The sequence below is a fragment of the Sceloporus undulatus genome, chromosome 1, assembly GCF_019175285.1.
Source record: "Sceloporus undulatus isolate JIND9_A2432 ecotype Alabama chromosome 1, SceUnd_v1.1, whole genome shotgun sequence".
Lineage (NCBI taxonomy): Eukaryota > Metazoa > Chordata > Lepidosauria > Squamata > Phrynosomatidae > Sceloporus > Sceloporus undulatus.
The window spans coordinates 309,204,338-309,229,853 of NC_056522.1; the positions used below are offsets into that span (position 1 = coordinate 309,204,338).

The window sequence follows — 25,516 nt, forward strand, 5'->3', positions numbered from 1 at the left end:
GACTGCTCTTTTTTGTGTTGTAGGAATCTAGCCCTATTCTTTTCATGTTTTTTTTTTGTCTCTGATACCATTTTTTAAAATAAAAATTATGCCCAGGAAAATCTATTTGATTACCTGAGGTATATCTGTATTCTAAATAAAAGAGAAAGAGACACTGAAAGGCTATGTGGCAGTCTCAGCATGGTCTGTCTGTAAAGGTTGCTCTTTCTTATTGCTATGCTACCTTAACACAGAAGTGCTTGTTTTCAGCTGAGCTCAAGGCTGAGAAATGCTTTTGTTCTTAATTTAGATTCCATTTGACCCATGTTGTCCTTAGTGGTAAAATACTGCCAGATTGTATAGCCTTGCAACACATGTCGTAGATCAGCAACATGTACTGTGCATTGTAACACTATCTGTGGAATGACATGCCAGGCCAACTCCTTTTGCCAAAGAGTAGAGAAGTCCCCTGTAAATAGTGATAAGTGGGGTTAACAAAGTGTTAGAATCACAAAATCGTGCAAGTGTAAGGCAAAATGTTGTTGGCAAACAACTAGTTACGTTTTGTTTGTCTTGATTAGTTATTTGCTTTGTCCTCTTTGCTTTCTGCAGAGTCCTTGCTATAAATATAAAATATGGTGTCAAACAATCAGTTGCACTGAAGAGACAAAAATTATGTTTGCATGTTTTGATATTTTAGTTTCTGGGGCGGGTGGGGTGGACATGTTAGTCTGTTACAGCAAAGAAACAACAAAGTGTCCTGTGGAGCCTTAGAGACTAACAACTTTTATTTGGCACAAACTATTTGGCAAAAACCCATCTGATGGAAGTGGGTGTAGTCCATGAAAACATATGCTTAAATACCAAAAAATATTAGTCATTAAGGTGCCACAAGATTCTTTGGTCAGAAGTTTTAAGTGCGGGTTAAAACAACTTTGATTAAGAAGATATTAAGAAAGTTAGAATGTATTATATTTCATTATGACTCTGCCCACTGTGTGGTAGCCCATCTGGAGTGAGCAGTTAAGCAGCAGGAACCTATCTATACCTGATAATACAATTTTGACATTGAAGCCTGATGTATAGCTAGCACTTTGAAGATTATAGTTTAAAGCTGCAGTCGTAAAAACACTTGGGGATGCCAGTTTCCCATACATCACTGGAACAAATTTCAAAGCAAAGTAATTGAACTATACAAAGTCTAGATACTTTTCAGATTCCATCCCAGGTGCATATGGATGTGACTTTTAAAAACATTCCTCCAGTTGTGGGTTTAGGTTTCCAAACTTCTGATACTAGCCAGATTCCAGTGGCTTCCAAAACAATTAATAGTGGATTTTATAAATTTGTACTGTGTCAAATAGTTGTGTTTTCAGCACCTTTCAAGGCAATCCTAGAGATGTATTTGCTTTGGTAATTCTCATTGATTTCACCAAGGCTTACTCCCAGCTAAATGGTTTTCAAATCATAGCCTCAGTTAGTGAAGCATATAACCAACAAAGATTGCTCTTATTATTCAGGGCAGCTTGTTCCTGACTATCAGCACCTTCAACTTTGCCAGCATGGGATCATCTGCCAAGACAGAACTGCCCTCACGTGCGTGTCTCTCTTTCTCCCTCTCTTGGCTGACAGCTTGAATAGTTCAGTGGACTGTAGCTGTTATGGCAGGACATGTTTTTTGAGTGTCAGCCAGAATAGCCTGGCTACAGGCATTTGAAGATAAGGTCTAAAACCTTGGAACAGAGGGAGAAAATAAGCATTGAGAAAACGAATCATTGTAGTAATGTGCTCCTGGCAGGCTGTAATGTCAACCAAATGTAATGCTCAGCTAACCTCCACACTCTAAAGAGCAGTTTAAGCTTCTGGCACCAGAGCTGCAAAATATTAAGAGTGAGGAAAATAAAATATTTTGTGCTGTACTGTTAGCATGGAGGCTTTATATGTATTGAGGCACACTGATATGATCTGATAAGGAAACAGCACACAAAAATCAAGATTTCTATAATGTATGACAATTTTACTTTGATTCACACACATATGTAGATCTTTTCTTCCAGCGTCAGCCATTTGTCTTCTATTTTTTTTAAGGGACAGTAGTGTCTTCTATAGAACTTGAAATAGTCTCGTGCTAGAAAAAAATGTTTTTGCCCAATGCAGGCTAGGAGGAAGCATACTTGCTATATTAGCCCACCAACTTCTCAAAAGATTTCTGATTCATATGCGGTGGTCTTTTCCATTTCTATTCAGATATAAACAGTAGTACTGGAGCGAAAGGCTCTATTCATATGGCAGAAATAACATAGTTTGACACTGCTTTAACTGTCATGGTTCAATGCTATGGAATTTTTGGTTTTGTAGTTTTGTGAGTTATTTAGCCTTCTCAGTCAGAGCTCTGGTACCATAACAAACGACAAATTCCAGAATTCCATAGGATGGAGCCAGACAGTTAAAGTGGTGTCAAACTGCATTATATATGCAGTGAGATTCAGCCACAGAGGAATGGTGAAATGTGAAACAATGTCCAGCTACCTAGCAGACAGGGCATGTTTGTAACACCTGTATTTCTTACTGCTGCTCCCATGCCTTGATTTTAACCCTAAATCTTGGGTGAAAAAACCTGAATGTATTTATTTATTTATTTATTTTCACTGAAAACAATTCTCTTTATTAATTTTACAATCACATCCATTCACAATTACGCTGATTTACACGATTTTATATAGTACAATGTAATTGAAAACTTATAACATTTCCACCCGATGTTTTTGGCGTGAATTCTTCCTGTCTTCATAAAAAATAAAATTTCTTTGTGTTGATCTCCTGCTTTCTTACTGCTTCTTGCCTATAAACAATACACAATTCCTTTTTACAAATGGGGAGTTTTCAATCAAGTCAAAACATAACTTAACAAACTCAAGTAATGCCCCAAATCAAGTTACTTAACATTGTGCATAACTCTTTAAAATCCCCAAAGATATTTATCCAAATAATCCCGTTTAGAACTGTGATCATTTAATATCATATACCTGGGTTATTTTCATCCTGTGTAATGCACAAATTAGCTCCCATATCCTCCAGTTAATTACATTATCATATAATCCATCTTGCCAGGTTTTCATCCAGACCCCATCTTGTTTGTAGGAATACAGCTACCCGTTCCCATTCCTTATCAATATTCTTCTTCTTCTCATCACTCAGTTTACATGTAAGTAAATCCATTTGTCTTATATCACTTAGCTTTGTTAACCAGTCCTCAATTTGCAATTTTTCTTCACTTTTCCAGTGTTTGGCCAGTATCAATCTAGCCAAAGTTATCATATACAAAAAAAACTTCCATACCCTCCTTTCATCCTCCGAATCCAAGTAGTAAGTCATATTTAGAAGATAAACTTCTGGTCTTTTCTTATATGTTATACCTAAGATTCTTTGCATTATAGAGTGAATTTCGTTCCAAAACTCTTTAACCTTTTCGCACTTCCACCACATGTGGATTGTTGTGCCCTTTTCTTTATGACATCTCCAGCAAAGATCACTATCTTTTTTAAACATCTTCTTTATTCTAGCTGGGGTATAATACCACCTATTACTAACTTTTAGGAAGTTCTCTTTTAAGTCCTGACAGCTAGTAAAAGCTTTAGTTCTTTTCCACGGCAATTCCCAGGCGTCCAATGGTATTTCTCTCCCCAAATCCTTAGCCCAATCTATCATAAATTGTTTCACAGGTTCTTTTTCGTATTCCCTTTCCCTAAACAAATTATAATATTTAGAGATTTTTTTTTCTCCATCATCAAAAATTATTTTATCTAAATTCGTCAGCTTTAAATCAATACCCGGAGTTTCCATATCTTCCACTAATCTTTTCTTAATTTGATAATATGTAAACCAGTTTACATATCTTCCTTCCATCAATATCTCTTCTCTGGTTTTTATTATTATATTTCGAGTTTCAGTAGATTTAATTAAATGTTCATACCTCAGCCAATCTTCGCCTGTATCCCATCTGTTTGCGAATGCATTCGCAAACCTGAATGTATTTAGACTGTTTTTTGTTTTAAACCCCCCCCCCCCCCGGGTAGTCAAAGCATGTAATATTAAAGTAAGTCTGGCACACAATTTTACCTTTTTACCAATTTTACCTGCTCAACCCCCTGGCCATTGGCCTGTGGGGTCCCTCAGGGTTCTATGTTATCCCCTATGCTATTTGACATACATGAAACCCCTGGGAGAGATCATCTAGAGTTCTGGGGTGCAGTGCCATCAATATGCCGATGACACTCAACTCTACTACTCCTTTCTACCTCAGTCCAAGGAGGCTGTCCTGGACCTAAACCAGTGTCTGTCATCTGTAATAGACTGGATGAGGGCAAACAAGTTGAAACTTAATCCAGACAAGTCAGAGGTGCTCCTGGTCAGTTGGAAGGCAGATCAGGGAACGGGAATCCAGCATGTGTTTGATGGGGTTACACTCCCCCTGAAGATGCAGGTTCGCAGTTAGGAGGTAGTCTTGGACTCGGCTTTGAATCTGGAGGCCCAGGTCTCTGCAGTGACCAGAAGTGCTTTTGCACATTTAAAGTTTGTGCACCAACTGTGCCTGTTCCTTGAGACATCAGAGCTGGTCACAGTAATTTCACAAGATTATACAGATAAATAATTATTTAACCTAAGATCAGCCAGAGTCCTTCATGGCTTAGGATGACTGTGAATCTTTGTGTCTTTTGTTGAATCCAACATTCTTGCACCTTAATTGGTGTTTGTTGTTATGTGCCTTCAAGTAAACTTCTGGTGATCCTATCCTAGGGTTTTCGTAGCAAGATTTATTTGGAGATGGTTTACCATTGTCTTCTTCTAAGGCTGAGAGAGGTTGACCTGCCTGAGGTCACCCAGTGAGTTTCCATGCCTGAATGGGGATTTGAACCCTAGTCTTCCAGAGTCCTAGTCCAACATTCAAACCTCTACACCATGCTGGTTCTACTGCTTGGTGTTTTGTTGTTGTTAACTGCCTCTGAGTCGATCCAGACTCATGGCACCCCTGTAGATGAGACATCCCCAAGACTCCCTATCTCCCACTGCTCTGCTGAGGTCATGCAAAGTCATACCAGTGACCTCCTTAATAGAGTCCATTCATTTAGGATGTGGTCTTCCTCTCTTTCTACATCCCTCCATCTTTCCTAGCCTTATTGCCTTTTCCAATGGGTTGTGCCTTCTCATGACGACCAAAGTATGATAACCACAACTTTCTCATCTTGGCTTCCAGGGAGATTCCAGGGATTTATACTTAGTATAAATCCTCTTGCTGTATATGTATTACATGAAAAACTCTAAATGTGTCAAATGTGTTCCAGTGTGAAGTTTAGTGTGACTGTAGGCTTGATATATTTTTCCAGATATAAATCAATACAAGAAAGGTGTGTTTTGTTTTTTAAATACTTCTTTGTCCAAAGGGACACTATTCCTCAAGTGTAGAGTACTCTTTTGTTGTAAGAGAATGACTGTTCTCAAAAAGTGTTCATATCTTAAGACAACTGTTCTGCATTATGTATGTATACAAAGACACTGTTAAGTAACTGATGCTTCATTGTGTCTTAGGACTGTGCAACCTCTGTGGACAAAATTTAGCATTTTGGATATAATAACCCAATTTGCTCTTGTACATTTTGTTTCTGTTGTACATGCTCACAGAACATTGGTTGTGAAATTCTAATCAGATTGGCAGCCAAAGTACTCTAGTATCTGGAATCAATCTTGTCACCTGTAGGCATCAGGAAATGTGTATCAGGATTTTAGGGGCAGGTTAATATTCTGCTTAAGTTTGGCTGCTAGTATTTTCAGAAAGGATAGGATAAAATGTCAAACATTTTGATTACCCTCCACAGTATTTCATAAAACTGATTTTAATAAATTAAAATTAAGTTCAAAACACATCACAGTTAATATTTTAAAAATATTAACTCTCCCAAAGTTTAGTGGATTCTCATGATAAGCATTAAGAATAAACAGTATCTTAAACAGAATGATATAGGGAGTGATAGTGCATTGTTTGTATTGTGATATGTTTCAGCCTTTCCAGGACCTGATATGAAAAATTGGCATTATCATATCCTCTCTGTCTTTGTAGCAGTTACAATCTCACATTCCTCCAGTCAGCATGTTCTTGACAACCCTCGTGTTGCAATCTGATACTCATTTATTTAGGATTAAGTCCCACTGAATTAAGTAGTGCTTACCTCTGACTAGATGTGTACATGATTGCACTGCTAGTTGGGAAGGGACAAGTGCCTAATGTCTAGTGTCTTCATAATCTTCAGAATGACTGTTGCTTTGCTTAGAAAACATGTCTGAGAATAGATAAGATGGGACCAGCTTTGGAGATTTAAAAATAGTTCCATAAAGAGAGGGGTGTGTGAAGGGAAACAGAGTGCTTCTGAGCATATGCTCATCTTGGGTTTAGTACTAGAAACTAACTTGCATTATTTTTACACAGAGATCCATGGTTGGTGTTTTTAGTATTTTGCATTTCATTAACCTAATTGAACTTGGGGACTGGGGTTCCCACACTTTTTTGTTGTTGCTGTTAAACAAAGGGAGCAGGAAACCCTTGTGGTTCTACTGGAGGTTCCCTGGTTAGCTCCTAATCTGTCTTCTGTCCCCCCATCCAGTATGTAATGGGTTTGCTGGCTATGATTTCTGTTCCCCTTCCCAGCTTGCTGTTCCTCTTCCCCCAGCTTTCCAATAAGTGCTTTGGTCTGCCACTGAATCTGACAGTTTCACTGGATTTCCTTTTAAAATGCAAAAAGATCAAGAAAATGTTGGGAGAGTTATTAACTTCAAGTGCTAATCTTCCTGTCCTTCGGTTGAAACTGGGAACCACCTGCTAAAAGATTGGGGAGTACTTACCTTTAGAATATTCAACTGTTATTGAATAGAGGCTGATTGTCCCAGCCTCATTGCTGTTTATATGACTGCCATGTACAGTACCTCCATCTACTGGATCCATTATTTATGTCAGAGCAATAGGCCTTTGTAATCTTAGATTATAGAAATGTACCTTAATAACTATGTCCTTTCAGTTTTCTAAGAAATACCAACATTAATTTTTGAGCACTCCTGGAGAACAAGAAGAGTCCCAGTAGACTGGAGGAGAGCAAACATTGTCCCCATCTTCAAAAAAAAAAAAGGGGGGGGGGGGAGAGGATTCCAACAATTATTGTCCAGTTAGTCTGACATCAATACCAGGAAAGATTCTAGAGCAGATCATTAAATAGAGTCTGTGAATATTTAGAATATTTAGAAGAATAATTTAAAAAGTCAACATGGTTTTCTGAAAAACAAGTCATGCTAGATTAATCTGATCTCTTTTTATATATATATATAAAATTACCAGCTTGGTAGATGAAGGAAATGCTGTGGATATTGCATATGTTGATTTCAGTAAGGCCTTTGACAAGGTTCCCATGACATTCTTGCAAACAAGCTGGTAAAATGTGGGCTAGGGAAGGATTTGTAATTGGTTGACCAGTTGAACCCAGAGGGTGCTTAGCAATGGCTCCTCTTCATCCAGGAGCCAAGTGACCAGTGGGGTGCCACAGGGATCCGTCCTGGGCCCAGTGCTATTCTACATTTTTATCAGTGACTTTGATGAAAGAATAGGGAGCATGCTTATCAAATTTGCAAATTAGGAGGAATAGCTAATACCCCAAAGGACAGGATCACATTTCAAAATGACCTTAATAGATTAGAAAGCTGGACCAAAGTTAACAAAATGAATTTCAATACAAAGAAATGTAAGGTACTGCACTTAGGGGGAAAAAATAATGAAATGCATAGATATAGGATGAGAGACACCAGGCTTAATGAGACTACGTGTGAAAATTGAACATGAGTCAACAGTGTGATATGGCAGCTAAAAAGGCCAATGCGATTCTAGGCTGCAACAATAGAAGTGTCGTATCTAGATCAAAGGAAATAATAGTGCCACTCTATTCTGCTTGGGTCAGGTGTCCAGTCCTGGGCACCACAATTCAGAAAGGATGTTGAGAAGCTGGAGCATGTTCAGAGGACGACAACCAAAATGGTGAAGCGTCTGGAAACCATGCCCTATGAGGAGAGACTTAGGGAGCTGAGTATGTTTAGCCTGGAGAAGAGAAGGTTAAGAGGTGATATGATAGCCTTGTTTAAATATTTGAAGAGTTGTCATATTGAAGATGGAGCAAGCTTGTTTTCTGCTGCTCCAGAGAACAGGAACCGGAACAGGAAAAGAGATTCCACCTCAACATTAGGAGGAACGTCTTGACAGTAACAATGGAACAAACTGACTTGGAGAGTGGTGTTGTCTCCTTCTTTGGAGATCTTTAAACAGAGTCTGGATGGCCATCTGTCAGGGATGCTTTGATTGTAAGTTCCTGCATGGCAGAGGCATAGACCTGGATGGCCCTTGTGGTCTCTTCCAACTCTATGATTCTATAATTGATATGATTCTATGATTGCCCTCAAATAACTTTATCAGTAGCAAAGCTATATACAAGGAACAGGTGAAGGATAAAATGTTGATTAGAATTTACCCAGATGAGAACACAGATTCATCAGTTAACTGTTAGATTCTATTCTTGTTTGGCAGACATCCAAGAAATGAGGTGTTGGGGGGGGGAGGAATAGAGTTTCAAAAAGTCATTAACTTGCCTAGTAATAGAAATAAGTCAAGTAGTTGCTTCGTCTTCCCCTTCAGATTTTTTTCATAACTATATACAACCATGTCTCACCAATAAGCATTATTTATGGTAAACATGTGTTCTGCTTAATTTTGTCACCAATCCTATTTGCTCCTATTTGTACCCTTTCTCCTTAGATATCAGTGTTTGAATGTGTTATCTGCTGAGCTTGACTTACCAGCTAATATGGCACCATCCATCCCCTTAAAAGAAAAAAAAAAAGAGTGATTGGGCTATGTAAAAGATGGGTGGAGACATTTGAGAGGGAAATAATTATTCAAAGCATTCTACAGAACAAATCAGTTAATTCAAACAATTATAAATTAGTTTTTGGTGGGTTTTTCGGGCTATGTGGCCATGTTCTATAAGAATTTCTTCCTGATGTTTCTCCAGCATCTGTGGCTGGCATCTTCAGAGACTTCCACAGATGCTGGCGAAATGTCAGGAAGATACTGTTCTAGAACATGGCCACATAGCCTGAAAAACCCACAAAAAACTATGGATGCCGGCCATGAAAGCCTTCAACTTCACAATTATAAATTAGGTGCATTTGTTTGTGAAGTTCTGCAATAATGATGATTTCTCAGTTGTCACCCAACAGATACCTTCACAGCAGGTTGTAACAAAAGGAAGGATTGTGCAATCACTTCTCTTGAGGGGCCAGCAGTACTCCCTTATACAGTACTTGCTTTGAAGTATTTCTATTTCACTTGGTCATCAAAAGAACATTGTAACTAAGAACTATTGCCTGTGTTTTCTTTTTTTTTCTTTTCTCTTTTCCCACCTCAAGCTATTTCCCTTTTTTGTGATGTCCTTTAGATGGGAAACTTTTTTGTCTGAAGCGCAGGGAATTTTTTTCCCTCAAATCAACAGTAATTGGTTGGGAAGTTTATTTCAACATTTAAAGCCACCATTGTAGCAGAATTATGAGACTGCTGATAAGGGTTTTAGGAGTGTGCATAGCAAATTAAACTCCTTTAAATACAGGTTGCACAGCATAATCTTGTTAAGTACAGCTTTTGTGGTGCACCAAAAGCAGTTGCATGTTTGGCATGACTTTGTGTAACGATTCACTGATGTTCAGAGGTCAGGGCTTAGGCAAAAGACCAGGCCAAACAAGAAAGACATCTCCTTTTCCACAGTGTTAAACGAACAACGAAAGGGAGGGGCTGACACTAGCAATAGGGGAAGAAGTTTGTAAGAGGAAGAGCAAGACTGTTGACTGGCATGTTGTATTTGGATCAAATAAGTATTGCTGCTGTCTCAGTTAATTTCTGGGAGGGAGATCTCTGAGTACAGAAGTTGGGCACGCAGGAAAAAGGGCGGAGAGAAGATGAAAATAACCTGGTTGCTGTTAACTTTAGGAGTGCGACTGCCTGAGTTGCACGACTTGTTCCTCCCTGAGGCGACACAGGTGCGCAGAGTTATTTTTCTTTAATCACTCACATAAATTAAAATTTATTCCTTTGCATTAAAATAATTAAATAAAGCTACGCCCTGTATCTTTTATTGCCAGATAATATCTTTGAACCTCTGGCTCAGTCTTGGCTATCGGCTGCAAGGTATTTTCCAGGGTGTGCTTTACCTAGTCTGCCATTGTACTAAATAGTGTTCTAGACAGCGAAAACCTGTGATAACAATCAGAATTCCTCTAAAGTTTTAATCATAATTCCTACTAGCAAATTATCTTCTCTACGTCTCCTCTTATGGTCAGCCTACCCTCCCATTCCAACTATGAATCATGCTGAGATATCAGAGGTTATCATTGTAAGTACTAAAGGTGTGTGAAGTCACTACAAGCATAGTTGAATTGGCCTGCAGAACTTACACTCAGAGTTGGTGCTGGGGAAATAAGCAGAGGGAGAGGGGGCGATTGACAAGGAAGAAAATAATAATAATCCAGCACCAGCTATTTGTAACCCCAAAGTATTTTCCTTGTGCTGTTTTCTGATGGAATTTTGCACAGTTCTGTGTCCTTGTACTGTAACTGTTAAACTATAGTTGAAGTTTTGGGGCATGGGCATTTGGAACAGCCTTCCAATAATTTTATAAGTTCTTAGCTTATTTAAGAATAAACTCATACAGTTTTCTCTTCTGTTTGAACACAAAAAAATTCTGTACTTGTTATTTTCTCTCCCAACTGGATCTGCACATGTATGGCTTGGTCAGTTGCATTCCATGGCACTTGTAAGAAGAGTTCTCATGGTCTTTAACAATACACCACAAACAAGGGTTGCTTCCAAAGAGCATTGCTTTCTTTTGAGCAGTGAAGAAGAAATAGTGCTCCATCTTTCTGGACAGTTGTTGAATGGTACAGCAATACCAGCATAATACCTGTTACTGATCTAGTTTATTTTCCTACATGTCATTTCAAATCTCAAGCCATTTGAAAAAAATTAAACTTACCCTTGAGTTGCTCTTTTAGTTATAAATGGTATGCTCACATTTTCAATTGCTTGAGCATATGCTTCTTATATGATTACTGTTCTCTCATTGCTGTGATGTGCACCCAGTTGTTCCTGGAAAAGTATCTATTTGGGTGTCTTCAAGGGATGAGCTGGTTGAATTGTTCAGAAAGTCTTGTCTACAAATCAACATTTAAAAGCATGTACTTGATTTCTTTGGAGTTGTAGAATAGTAGTAGTAGTAGTAGTAGTACTACTACTACTAATAATAATAATAATGCTTTATTTATATAGCGCTGTAGATTGGCACAGCGCTGTACATACAAACAATAAAATAGATCAGAGTAAACCTACCCATGGGGTACAATCTAAGAAACAATAGCACAATACATATAAATAATACCTAACAATACAGGAAAGGGTTCAATAAAAAAGGCAACAAATTAAAAACGTCAAATAGCAAATAATAGTCACGCAATGCCTGGGAACGCTTCTCTGGATAGGATGGTCTTCAACTCAGTTTTGAAACTAGTTAAAGAAGTGATGGCCCATGCTTGTGGGGGAAGGAGAAAGAAAGTATACTAGTAATTAATTAAAAATACCCTCACAAGCTTAATGGTAAAATTTTAAGAGGCTCCGCCTCTCCCCATACAATCTGCCCCACACTCTCGGAACTACTGGGAAATGCTTACTTGAATATCCTAAGACGAGATTGGCATCAACTCGCCAAAAAGCATTTTCATCTGCAGCTCCCACATACTGGAACAAGCTTCCGGAGGAGATAAGGCTTAGTTCCTCTTTAGATGCCTTTAAGAAAGCCTTAAAGACCCATCTTTTCCAGTCAGCATATCCTTCTGACTCCCTGTAGAAATTATTCTTTGTTGAAAGATGCTTTTTATGACTGACAGATGTTATTAATGTACTTATTTGTGATTTTAAGGATGCTTGTTTAATTATATATGCACTCGCGGTTTTACTTATTTTGTATTTGATGTATTGTGCAATTGTATTTGGTGGTCTTGTGAACCACTTTGATCACTGTGGAAAGGCAGTATATAAATAAAGATTATTATTATTATTATTATTATTATTATTATTATTATATCTTCTCTGAAGATGCCAGCCACAGATGCTGGTGAAACGTCAGGAAGAAACTCTTCTAGAACATGGCCACATAGCCTGAAAAAACCACAAAAAACTACTATATCTATGTTTCCCAGTGCTGCACTAAAAGACTGACTTGGGGGCATTGATTATTTTCATTCTAGACACTGCTTGCACTAATGTTTGATCCTTTGTAAAGACACATCTTCAGTTTATAATACAGTTGTGCCTTCATGGCAGTTTTCACTGACATGTGAAAAATGCTAATGTAAATCAACCCTTAATATATTTTTTAATGATCCAGGAAAAAACCTGTCAGATCATCTTGGATATAACATTTATCATTTATGCTTTACATAACACATTTGATTAATCTGATAACAAGATTACATCACAGTATGTGTTTCATCTGCAAAATCTAATGACATAAAGCAGGCGACAAATCCAGAAATGTTTAACTATTCTGCGAAGCTAGGGGAAAGAGAGAAGTGATAGGAAAACAATTGTCTTTACCATTAATAAGATAAACATCCTTTCTCTTTGTAATGTACTGAAAGACTGAGAGCCTAGCAAACAAATCAATAATTTCATGGTCCCAAATATTTCAGTTTTCTGGAATTGTTTTTCTTTTATATTTCAGCTCAAAGACATGTCATCACATATATGGAAGATGCAGTGAGTCAGCTTCTGGAAAGCAAAGAAGATATTAGTCAATATGGTATTGCCAGATTCTTCACTGAATAGTAAGTACTTGGGGAATATTGCAATAAGAGCAACGTGAAAATCACTTCTCGATGCAGGCATCAAATGCCAGTTGAATCACTTAAGTAAACCATGAAGTCCAGCTCAGCTGCTTGTTCAGTTTATCAAGGCTGTATCTGCACTGCAGAAATAATGCAGTTTGATACCGCTTTAACTGCCATGGCTCAATGTTAAGGAATCCTGGGATTTGTAGCTTGCTCTGGCACCAAAGCTCTCTGACAGGGAAGGCTAAATATTACAAATTACAAAGAAGGATAACTATTACACAACACTGCAAATCCCAGAATTCTGTAGCATTGAGCATGGCACTTAAAGTGGTATCAAACAAGCACTTTTTGGTTGCTTTTACCAAAAGAAATATCCAGTCATGTCAGTAGTTAATACTTGGCACAAAGTTAAATGAATTTCAAAGGAGCTGAGTATAAAATAGTTCTCATCTAGTGAGGATAAATTAATAGACAAATTTTGTGGGCATTCAGGCTTAAATTCAATTCTATTCTTGCACAAATTTCTGGTTTTTTAAAAACACATTTTTTAATTTTTTAAAATAATAATGTTTAACTGTTTCAGTTAAAAATAAGAAAATATAAAACAAACATCAAATTTAAAGAAAATATTTTTACCACATCAATACTAATTATTCTTTTTCTCTTTTCCTATTTTCCTTGCCTCACTCATCCAATTATTCCTTATCCTTTCTCCTTCTTACACTACTCCTCTTCTTCTTCTTTCTCAATCTGTCCTTCCCTTTTAGCCATTTTGTTCTTCCATTCCAATCTTTCTCTCCTTCCTTACTTTCATTTTCTTTCGCCTACCTTCTTCTTACTTATACCTACTCCTCTTTCTCAACATACGTTCACCTTCAGCTACATACCTATCCCTCATAATCCATTCCCACATCAATTCTTCTTTTTATCTACTTAAAAGAAATTCAGATTATAATATAATAACATACTAAACCTACATACTAAACATTCATTCCAACTTCCTCGCTATTAATCCTTCTTTCTGTACATATATATTGACTTCCTAGAACTTTTATTTATTTTTTCTTTCCTTCTCTCCATTAATATAATTCATAATATAACCTTCCATTATGCTTATTTTATTCATAAATCTTTTATAATTTCATCATTGACTTGCTTAGTTCACATATCTATAGCTTTACCTTGGTATCAACCTATTTCTCTATTTCAAATTCAGAATTGCTATTTCCCCCATTACTCTCTTATAAATTCAGTAACTTTCTCCCAATCCTTGTTGAATTTTTCTAGAGAGTTTCCCTTTAATAAACAAGTTAGGTTACCCATTTCAATAATATTGTAAAGTTTCCAAAGCCAATTTCTTTACTTGGAATTTCTTTTACTTTCCATTTTTGTGCAAACAAGACTCTGGCAATTGTAATCATATAAAATAGGATTTCCCCACATTTTCTTTCAATTTGGTCTTCAAATATTCCCAATAAATAAATTTCTGGTTTCAATTCTAATTTATTACCAATTATCCCACTAATTAAATCGTTAATCATTCTCCAATATTTTTTAGCGTGTTTACTCGTCCCCCAACAGTGGAAGAGGGTTCCTACAGATTCACCGCACTGCTAGCATCTACTATTACAATTTTTATATATTTTAGCCAATTTGCTAGGGCTAAAATACCATTGATAAAACATTTTATATCAGTTTTCTTTCAGGTTTGGGATATTGTATATTTCAAACACTTCTGCCAAATTCTTTCCCACTGTGTTTTGTACACCACTTTCCTTTATATACATATATGGGTACTGAGAAGAAAATGACATGTTTTTAGATAAATGCATAGTATGAATGATAACTGTGCTGTGATCTGCATTTTAATCCAGAAAGTGTGAATTAGGCTGTTTTGCTTAAAAATGTGGGCCAAAGTTCTCTCCCACCTCTAGTTTCAGCTTTGTTTAGGGGCAAAACAGACCGCCTCAAAGGGGTGGCTTGAAGCTGCCCCTAAGAAAGCTGGATTGAGGCTGTGGCAACTGCACACAGCTGCCCCAATCTGCCTTTTTGCTAGCCTAAAAAGAAGTGGCAAATTTCCACTCTTTTTTGAGACAGGAAAAATCTGGCTTTTCCTGCCCTGCTGCGGTTTTATGGCTCTCCTGCAGTGTTCAGCTCTAAACGCTGCACTGTCGGAGCGCCTGGAAGCTGGCCCACATCTAGGCAGCTGGGTGACTCCCGAGCATATTGTGGGCATGTGGCATCTAAATGCTATAACAACAACAACAACAACAACAACAACAAATTATTTATATTTTCCTGCCTCTCCCAGGTGGATCAAGGTGGGATTACAACCCAACAATAACATACAAGAATAAAACATAATTTTCAAGCATTAAAACAATTAAAAACAGTACAGTCAACCAATTATAAGATATAATATTCTGACCCTGAATAGAAGAGTGAATTATGTCTTTACAGAAGATTGGGTGGATAGGCTTGCCTTCTTAACTGCCCTCTTGAAATCCTCTAAGGAGGTAATAAGATAGATCTCTTCCAGGAGGTTGTTTCATAGTTTAGGAGCCACTGAAGTAAAGGTTCTTTGAGAAGTTGAAACCAGTCTGGATGGATGTACTTCCAACAGATTTCCCCCAGACGTTCTGAGAGTGCGGAGCGATTATACAGGGAGAGGCGTTCCTTTAAGTAACTCGGGCCCAAGCCATGTAGGGCTTTATAGGTGATAACCAACATCTTGTATTGCGCCCGGAAGCTAACAGGTAACCAATGAAGATCTTTCAAGGTAGGTGTTATATGGTCAAATTTCGAAGAACCAGTGAATAATCTGGCTACTGCGTTTTGTACTAATTGAAGCTTCAGAACTTGGTACAAGGGTGGCCCCATATAGAGCGCATTACAGAAACCAAGGCGAGAGATTACCAGTGCATGTACCACTGCTTCAAGGTCCTTTCGGTCCAGGTAGGGATGCAGTTGGCACATCAACCGAAGTTGATACCATGCACTCCTGGCTGTTGCATCTACTTGAGATGACAATTATAGTGATGAGTCCAGGAGTACTCCCAAACTGCAAACTTTGTCCTTTAGGGGAAGTGTGACCCTGTCCAGGACAGGTTGACTAATTTCCTTCCCAGGACCTAGGGAACCTATCGCTAGTACCTCCGTTTGCTCTGGATTCAACCTTCTATGCCTCCAAGCCGCTGGGCAGCTGATTGTTTCGCCCCTTAGTTGGTTCCAATAAGATAGTGATTAATATCGATAAATGGGTCCTATTTAAAAATGACAAATCAGTCATGATTAGATGACTGCAGTTCTCCCTGTGACAGAGAGAAGATTAATTTCTGGGTTTTGCATCAATGTGCATTCAATTTCCCCTCAACATCTCCCCATTTTCAGTGGTTGTAAACTCATTTCACTGTGAACTTCCCATTATCCTCTCCCACTCACTTTTCCTTTTCGATTTCTTTTCTTTTGCTTTGCTTTTCTAGAGTCAGAGAGAGATCATTGGATTCACTGCACTGTAGCTGTTTGAGTTTACAGTATGAACTATTTATTGTTTCTGTGCTGAACATCGCCTATCATCATCAAACCTTTTAAATTGCTTCAGTTATAACATTATGCCTGCAGCTCTTGTCCCTGTTGTAGCTTACCCACTGGCACAATTATCACTTAACAATACAAAAGTTAAAAATGGACCCAGTGGATAATTTTTGTGTGTGGAAGGAAGCACTGCCTGCTTTGATGTATTATTTCCAAGTTAGTTGCTAGATTATAGACACAATATATACATTTCTTTAAATACAGTTGTGAAAAATTTGACATTTGGTCATAATTCTTCTAGTCCTTTATTTTGCCTTTTTCTTCCATGTCTAGTTTGATATCTAATGGAGAACAGGTGTTGGATTGAGAATTATATCAATAACCACAGTGAAGGAAAGTTACTTTGTGGAAAATGGCAGGAGTTTCAAGAATCTGTGTTAGTGTGAATGAAAAAGCAGGGAGGTTCAGGACAGGATCCTGGCATGGAAAAAAGGTAACAAAGCAAGAAGTAATCTTGTTGGAAAGTTTGGAAAGCTCAGCAACAGCAATAGTAGTGGTTGAGAAGTGTTTTACACATGATGTTTTTTGTATGCCTTGAAGTCACCTGTTGACTTATGACAACCCCATGAATTTCATAGGATTTTCTTAGGCAAAGAATACTTAGGTGGTTTACCATTCCCTTCCTCTGAAATGTAGTGTATAGTACTGTACTTGGTATTTCTTGTTGGTTCCACGTTCCTACATCCAAGTGCACCAGACCTGACTCTGCTTCTAAGATCAAACAGGATCTGGTGTGTTCAAGGTATTTACACCCTGAAAGATGTTTTTATACATAGAATTACTATCTATACATGCATTCTTATTGACTGTACGTGTGTGTAATACTAATGTGTTTTGTCTAATCTAGTCTGTCATTCCTCTGTGTGTGTGTGTGTGTGTGTGTGTGTGTGTGTGTGTGTGTGGTGTCCAATTAGCAACATACAGAATTCTACAGAATTGCCATTACAATGGCAGGCAATGCCAATCTCAACTCTTTTCTATGCATTAAGTTGATAATACATGCCAGGAGTCCTGTCTTTGATCAGCATGGTTTGGAGCAAATTGTAGTTAATGTCATGGCCAGTTCATGTGAAATCATTGGCTAAGATATACATCAACAGATATAGCTGTGATGGACTTCTATAATCATAGTTACCTCTGCCAATGTTACTTCTCAAAAACCTACTACTTAAGCCAGGCAGTGCCCCAAGAAAAGGGTTTCTGAGGCTCTGCAATAAAGGTACTGGGAAATTAAGACTGCAGCGCTGTCTCAGTCATGGGACAAGCCAGACATTTGGAGATACCTCTGTGGGGTCATGTTGCAACTGTTTGTCTCAATGTGTCCTACAAACAAGAGAGTGCTGCAGTCATAGTTTGACATGATCTACAATATCTATACCCCATTGTTTGGGGTTCTGCCTGGCTTAAGAGGTAAGTTTTTGTGGCCATGTTTGGTCATTGAGGATGGTAAATGTGAATCTCAGGAGTTAAAAAAAAAGGTCCAGCTTACAGTCTTGTAAATATTGAACAAGATGCCAGTCATGGTTTGCAACTGTTGTAGTACTGTAGCACGTTAAGGTGAAAAATGCAGTTTCCTAGGTGAGACAATATGGGAATTTAGTTTATTAGAGGCATCCCAGAAGGATTGCTCATACTATAAATGAATGACCAAAGGAACTGTGTGTTTGTGTGTGTGCGTTATATGAAAGTCCAAGATGCCTATATCTATTCTGTTTATTTTTCCGTGTGCGTGCAGCCATATTCTGTCTTCTTTTCTTTTATTCTATAATAAATACCTTCTAAACTTGGTTCTGTTTTGGAATGTAATGATTCAGGTCCCATTCCTAGATGGCTTACATGGGTGGACAGGAGAAAACAATATAGTCTGGTCATTATATATGTGTGTGTGTGTGTATAAAAGAGTGCCTAAATATCTGAAATTCTTGTCCTCCAGGTTGCGCAGCATGGATGGGATTTGACCTGTTATATCTGCACCCATGCTGAACTGCATTTTTGGAATTGGAAACAACTGAAATCAATTCCATTTTTATGCACCTTCCGTCCACAAAACCTCATTGTACTTTGTTATCCTTCTAATTTACTAATACATTTGGGGAAGTAAGTTCTCTCAATCCCACCACCTTTCCTGACACATTTGGTGGGAGATGGCCTCCATGGCTGTTCTTATACTCTGGAATTCCCTTCCTTCAGAGGTTAGGTCAGTGTCCTCTTTGTTATTTTTCTGCTCTCAAGTGAAGGCTTCTTTTCCAACAGGCATTAGAGAAATGGCCGTTTTACATAATGGTTTTTCTATTTTGATGTGGTAGTGTTTTTATTTTGTGCTTTTAAATTAATATTTTCTACGGTTTTAATAATACAGACAGTTTAGTATTATTTTTAATAGTAACCTTTTGCATGTTTTTCACTATATTTGGTTTAACTTGTACACTTTTATTATGTAAATTGCCTTGAGTCCCATTTTGGGGGGGAAAGACCGTATGTAAATAAAGTGATCGATTGGCACTTTTGGAAGAAAATCCTAAAGCAACAGTTTGGAGAATAAAGAAAAGTCAGTGTTGTTTATTTCTTCTGGTTTTAGTTATTCTCCAGCTTGTAGCCATCATAGAGACACATCTCAGTTAACAAAGCATCTGACAAGAAGTTCATTTTTAGTCTTTTTACACCAACCCACCTCCTCTTTCCACCTACCAGCATTGGTATGGTGAAAGAGGGCTAGAGAAACACAGACTTTTGGTGTCATGTTGCAGCAGCACGTCTGTAGTAAACAGTGCAATAAAGGTCACACAGGGAAAGAATATAACTGAGGTATATCTGTATTTCCAATTTTTCCTATACTAAACATGAGGAGGAAGGAAACATGAGTAGGTGGAGGTCTTCTGCATAAAGGAGGATGAAGAATATGCCATGATGTTGGATTTTAACCCTAACCAACATAGACAGTGAGATTGTAGCTCAGTAACATCCAGAGGACTACATTTCCCTTTGTAGGAGTAAAATGCTATTTTCATAATAAGGCTGTAGATGAAAAAACTTGGTGTTCTCCTGGTGACTTTTTTTGTTTGATTTCTACCAAATTCTTCTTTACCTTCTTTCGTGTTTTTGAAACCTTGGTATCTGCTAGGGTTTGGTTCTAGGACCCCCCATGGATACCCAAATGTATGAATCCTCAAGTCCCATTTATACAGTTGTGTAGTAAAATGGTGTACCTTGTATAAAGTGGCAAAATCAACGTTTGCTTTTGTGAATTTTGTGGGGGGGGGGGTATTTTCAGGCCCTGGATGATTGAATCCATACATGCAGAATCCGTGGATATGAAGGGCTTGGTCAAAAGAAATACAAGGTAGAAAGTAATTAAATAACCACTGTACTTTGCGGTATACTAATCTTTAACTCTTATCTATTCTTCATCTTTCAGAAACTGATTTTTTTTTTTTTGGAAAAAATAGAAAAAACAAAAACATTGAATTGAGTTCCAATGGTTGGCACTTTGATTTGTGTTTTATTCCAAATATTTAAGATGTATAGCCTTTTATGCTCTTTCTAGATCTGAGGGATTTCATATTGAGGCAATTCAAAAGGAACAAATAGCCTTAATGAAACAGATTTTGTTTTTGGAAGGATAGGAATTTTCTCTTGACTCCTTAATCCTTAATGTAGGTATGACAATGTGAAGACTATGGTGAATACCTTAAAGAATTAAGTGTTCCTAAAACCAGGCTGCAATGGCTCAACATGAATAACAGATAATTACAAGAATGATGTATTTGTCTTCAGGTCAATAGGGGTAAGGGAGGTCACAGCTTGTGAAAAATGACAGTATTGGGGAATGCCATGCTGTGTGTGGCACAGGTGGCCATTTGTGTACTGAACATTGCTGGCATTCCTGACATTCCACATTGTTTCCCAGTAAAATCTTCCATCCAAGCAAAGATATGAAGCAGAGAATCCTTTAAATGTCTTTTGTGCAATGGGAGCAAATGGCAAGTCATGCAAAGTCTATATTTTTCTCCACATTTTTGAAAACCTAAAGCAGCCCAGAGAAATGCAGTTAAATAAAAGATGAGGGGCATGGTAGGGGGACAGCTGAACTTTTCCCCAACTAGTTGCTTTGTTCAGTATAATTAGACCTCTTTGTGCAACTGTTCAATCATATGGCATAGTAAGGGATGTGAGTAAGCTTTGGTATGCCTGTGTCTTCTTCTGCTTGGGTGAAAAAGCAACTCGGAGAATATGGTTTCTCCTTCAGCTCACAGCTTGCCCAGGATGAATCCTGGAATTCTGCAGGTTTGTTTATATGACCCAAAAATCCAGGTATGTGGAGGCACATAGATGCTCAGTGACTTCCACTTGGAATGCCTAAAGAAACCATAGAACATCCTCTTTGTGGTGTACAAATTTACCAAATAATTACCAAAGAATTTGGTAATAAAAGGGGGCTTTCAGATCTCAGAAGATCTTTTGTGGCTCCAGTGGAGAAAGGAAAGGTCCGGTCTCCTTTCAGCCTTTGTGCTGGGGACTGTGGTGGGAGTGAGGACTCACATTTTTGCCTGCATAAAAACACTCTGATTTAACATCCAAAATTACAAGATACAGATCCCTGCAGGCTTTTGTGACTCACTTTTGTTTCTCCTGTGTAGTTTTTTGGCCATCTTTGCCTGATGAAGATGTCAGTGTGCTTCAGATGCTAGTTTTCAGCTTTCTGGCTGGCTTAATAAAAGTATTACTAACGTATATTTTCGATTTTCTTTACTGGCCAGTGTGAATAGTCCTGCAAATTTAACCAATATGCCATTTGAGCCTTGGGATAGAAAAGAAACTAATATTAACCAAAATTTTAATGGATTTATCGAGGTAGAACCTGCTAAATGCTAAGCCTAGCTATTTTTAGCTTTCCTATCATTGGCAAGAAATCATGGGAATGTTTCTTTCACCTTCCCCAAATGATGATATGTGACTAAATGTATATGTTTGAAAATGCCGTCAGATATACAGTACTTCAGACAATGGACAAAATGTGTGAAAAATGTAAATGTTAGCAAAATTGCAAACCAAAATATGCACATATTTGAGTTTGAGATTTGCAACCCAATAATAATAATGATAATCATAATTGTATTTTGTATTTTCATCTATGTTGTATCTTGCTTTGACCCTTGGGCAGAGGTAGGTAAGAAATAATAATAATAATAATAATAATAATAATAATAATAATAATAATAATAATAATAATTTAAAATGTATACTTTAAAATTAATTGGATAAGCCTTCCAGAGGAGATAGATCTTTAATACTGTTTTAAATTCATGTTTAGTTGCTGAATCTTTTATGGCAGGTCATAGAATCATAGAATCATAGAATCATAGAGTTGGAAGAGACCACAAGGGCCATCCAGCCCAACCCCCTGCCATGCAGGAAATCACAATCAAAGCATCCCCGACAGATGGCCATCCAGCCTCTGCTTGAAGACCTCCAAGGAAGGAGACTCCGCTACACTCTGAGGAAGTGTGTTCCACTGTCGAACAGCCCTTACTGTCAGGAAGTTCCTCCTAATGTTGAGGTGGAATCTTTTTTCCTGTAGTTTGCATCCATTGCTCTGGGTCCTAGTCTCTGGAGCAGCAGAAAACAAGCTTGCTCCCTCCTCAATATGACATCCCTTTAAATATTTGAACAGGGCTATCATATCACCTCTTAACCTTCTCTTCTCCAGGCTAAACATCCCCAGCTCCCTGAGTCGTTCCTCATAGGGCAAGGTTTCCAGACCTTTCACCATTTTAGTCGCCCTCCTTTGGACACGCTCCAGTTTCTCAATGTCCTTTTTGAATTGTGGTGCCCAGAACTGGACACAATATTCCAGGTGGGGCCTGACCAGAGCAGAATATAGTGGCACTATGACTTCCCTTGATCTAGATACTATACTTCTATTGATGCAGCCTAAAATCGCATTGGCCTTGTTAGCTGCCACATCACACTGTTGACTCATGTTCAACTTATGGTCTACTTGGACTCCTAGATCCCTTTCACATGTAGTTTCATTCATCCAGATGTCCTCCATCCTATATGTGTGCTTTTCGTTTTTCCGCCCTAAGTGCTGTACTTTACATTTCTCCATGTTGAATTTCATTTTGTTAGTTATGGCCCAGTTTTCTAGTCTGTTCAGGTCATTTTGAATCTTGATCCTGTCCTCTGGAGTATTAGCTACTCCCCCTAATTTGGTGTCATCTGCAAATTTGATAAGTATGCCCCCAATATTGTCCTCCAAGTCATTGATAAAGATGTTGAATAGCTCTGGGCCCATGACAGAGCCCTGTGGGACCCCACTGGTCACTTCTCTCCAGGATGAAAAAGCGCCATTGTTGAGCACTCTTTGGCTTCGGCCGGTCAACCAATTACAAATCCATGTAACAGTTGCCTTGTCTAGCCCACATTTTACAAGCTTGTTTGCAAGAATATCATGGGGAACTTTGTCAAAGGCCTTACTGAAATCAAGATATACTATATCCACAGCATTCCCTTCATCTAACAAGTTGGTAATTTTATCAAAAAAAGAGATCAGGTTTGTCTGGCATGACTTCTTTCTCTGAAACCCGTGTTGACTTTTTGTGATTATGGCATTGCTTTCTAGATGTTCACGGACTCTTTGTTTAATTATCTGCTCTAGAATCTTTCCTGGTATTGATGTCAGATCAACTGGATGATAATTGTTGGGATCCTCTTTTTTCCCTTTTTTGAAGATGGGGACAACGTTTGCCCTCCTCCAGTCTGCTGGGACTTCTCCTGTTCTCCAGGACTTCTCAAAGATTATTGCCAATGGCTCCGATATTACATTTGCCAGTTCTTTTAATACCCTTGAATGTAGTTCATCTGGTCCTGGAGACTTATATTCGTTTAGGTTAAACAGGTATTCCTGTACTAAGGTATTCCTGTACTATCTCTTTGCTTATTCTGTGCTGAAATTCCTCTTTTCTGTCCTCTGCTCCATTATCGTCAGGTTGAGTTCCCTTTGCCTTTTCTGAGAAGACTGAGGCAAAGAAGGTGTTGAGTAATTCTGCCTTTTCTCTGTCCTCTGTTAGCATTTTGCCATCTTCTCCACGCAGTGGCCCTACCATTTCCTTCTTCTTCCTTTTGCTGCGGACATATCCAAAAAAGCCTTTTTTGTTGTTCTTAACCTCTCTAGCAAGCCTGAGTTCATTCTGTGCTTTGGCTTTTCTGACTTTACCCATACACAGGCTCGCTATTTGTTTGAATTCCTCTTTGGTGATTTCCCCATTTTTCCATTTCTTATACATGTCCCTTTTTAATCTTAGCTCAGTTGAAAGTTCTTTAGTCATCCATCCTGGTTTCTTGAGACATCTCCCATTTTTCTTCCTCGTTGGAACTGTTTGAAATTGTGCCTTCAGAGTCTGCCTTTTAAGAAACTCCCATCCATCTTGAACTCCCTTCTCTTTTAGTATTGTCGACCATGGGATCACACCCAGTATTTCTTTAAGTTTACTAAAATCAGCTTTCCTAAAGTCTAGGATGTGTGTCTGACTCTGCCTGGCTTCTCCTTTCCATTGTATAACAAACTCCAGGAGAACATGGTCACTTCCACCTAAGGATCCCACCACTTGCACCCCATTAACCAAGTCATCCTTGTTGGTTAGGATAAGATCTAGAATAGTTGAACCCCTTGTTGCCTCTTCCACCTTTTGGACAATGATATTGTCTCCAAGGCAAGTGAGGAATTTGCTAGACCTTGAGGATTTGGCTGAGTTTGACTTCCAGCAAATATCAGGATAGTTGATGTCGCCCATCACTACTACATCTCTCCTTTCTGAATGTGTGGTTATCTGTTCTAGAAAGACATCATCCAATTCCTCCATCTGACTTGGGGGTCTGTAGTAGACTCCCACCATAACATCCTTGTTGTTTCCCTGCCCTTTAATTTTTATCCAGATGCTCTCCACCTGGCTTCCAGGATTGATGTCCTGGATCTCATCATTGGTGTAAATGTCCCTGACATATAAGGCTATTCCTCCTCCTTTCCTGTTTGACCTATTTCTCTTAAAAAGGTTATACTCCTCTATTTCTACATTCCAATTATGAGACTCATCCCACCAGGTTTCAGTGATGCCTATTTAATCATATTTGCTTTGTTGTACTAGGAGTTCGAGTTCATCTTGTTTATTTCCCATGCTCTGTGCATTAGTGTAGAGGCATCTAAGACCAGGTCATTCCACAGTCTAAGTGTGGCTGTGCCTGTTTAGTCCTACACAGCTGAAGTAGATGTCCCACAGAAGACCTGACTGTTTATTGTTGTTAGCTGCCTTCAGGTTGACCTTGACACATGGTGTCCCTGTGAATGAGATATCTTCAGTCCACCCTGTCATCTGCCTCTCTGTCAGGTCCTGTAGGCTCAGGCCTGTGGTCTCCCTGATTGACTCTATCCATGTGGTACGTGGTCTTCCTTTCTTTCTACTGCCCTCTATCTTGCCCAGCATCATTGTCTTTTCTAATGAGTTGTGTCTTCTCATGATGTGGCCGAAGTATGACAGCCTCAATTTAGTCATCTTGACTTTTAGGGAGAGTTCAGATTTGATTTGTTATAGGGCCCAGTTGTTTGTCTTTTTGGCTATCCATGTGTCCTCAGCACTGCATTTCAGATGAATTAATTTTCTCCCTATCTGCTTTCTTCATTGTCCAGCTCTTGCATCCATACATGGTAATGGGAAATGCAGTGGCTTGGACGATTCTAACTTTTGTATTCAGCTATATATCTTTACACTTTTGGATTTTGTCTAGTTCTTTCACAGCTGCCCTTCCCATTCCTAATCTTCTTCTGAAGTTTAGGTTGAATTTATGTAAATCCTCCAAGGTCATTATTTTTTTTTTTCCTTTATGTTTAACATTAGGCCTGCCTTTGCACTTTCTTCTTTGACTTTCTTTAGTGATTGTGCCAAGTCTGTGATGCTTCCGTCTAGTAGTAAGGTATCATCTGCAT

At 38.3% G+C, this 25,516-nt stretch overlaps 1 protein-coding gene across 5 annotated transcripts in view; it reads left to right on the top strand.

Annotated features, from left to right (window-relative positions):
• Positions 1-25,516, top strand: part of C1H11orf49 (chromosome 1 C11orf49 homolog) — a 191,563-nt gene that overhangs the window by 11,384 nt on the left and 154,663 nt on the right. For all 5 annotated transcript variants that reach the window (XM_042445411.1, XM_042445415.1, XM_042445410.1 and 2 more), the window contains exon 2: positions 12,834-12,936. In XM_042445411.1, coding sequence (XP_042301345.1) covers positions 12,857-12,936 — 80 coding nt within the window. In that variant the 5' untranslated portion in view covers positions 12,834-12,856. The remainder of the gene's footprint in view (positions 1-12,833; positions 12,937-25,516) is intronic.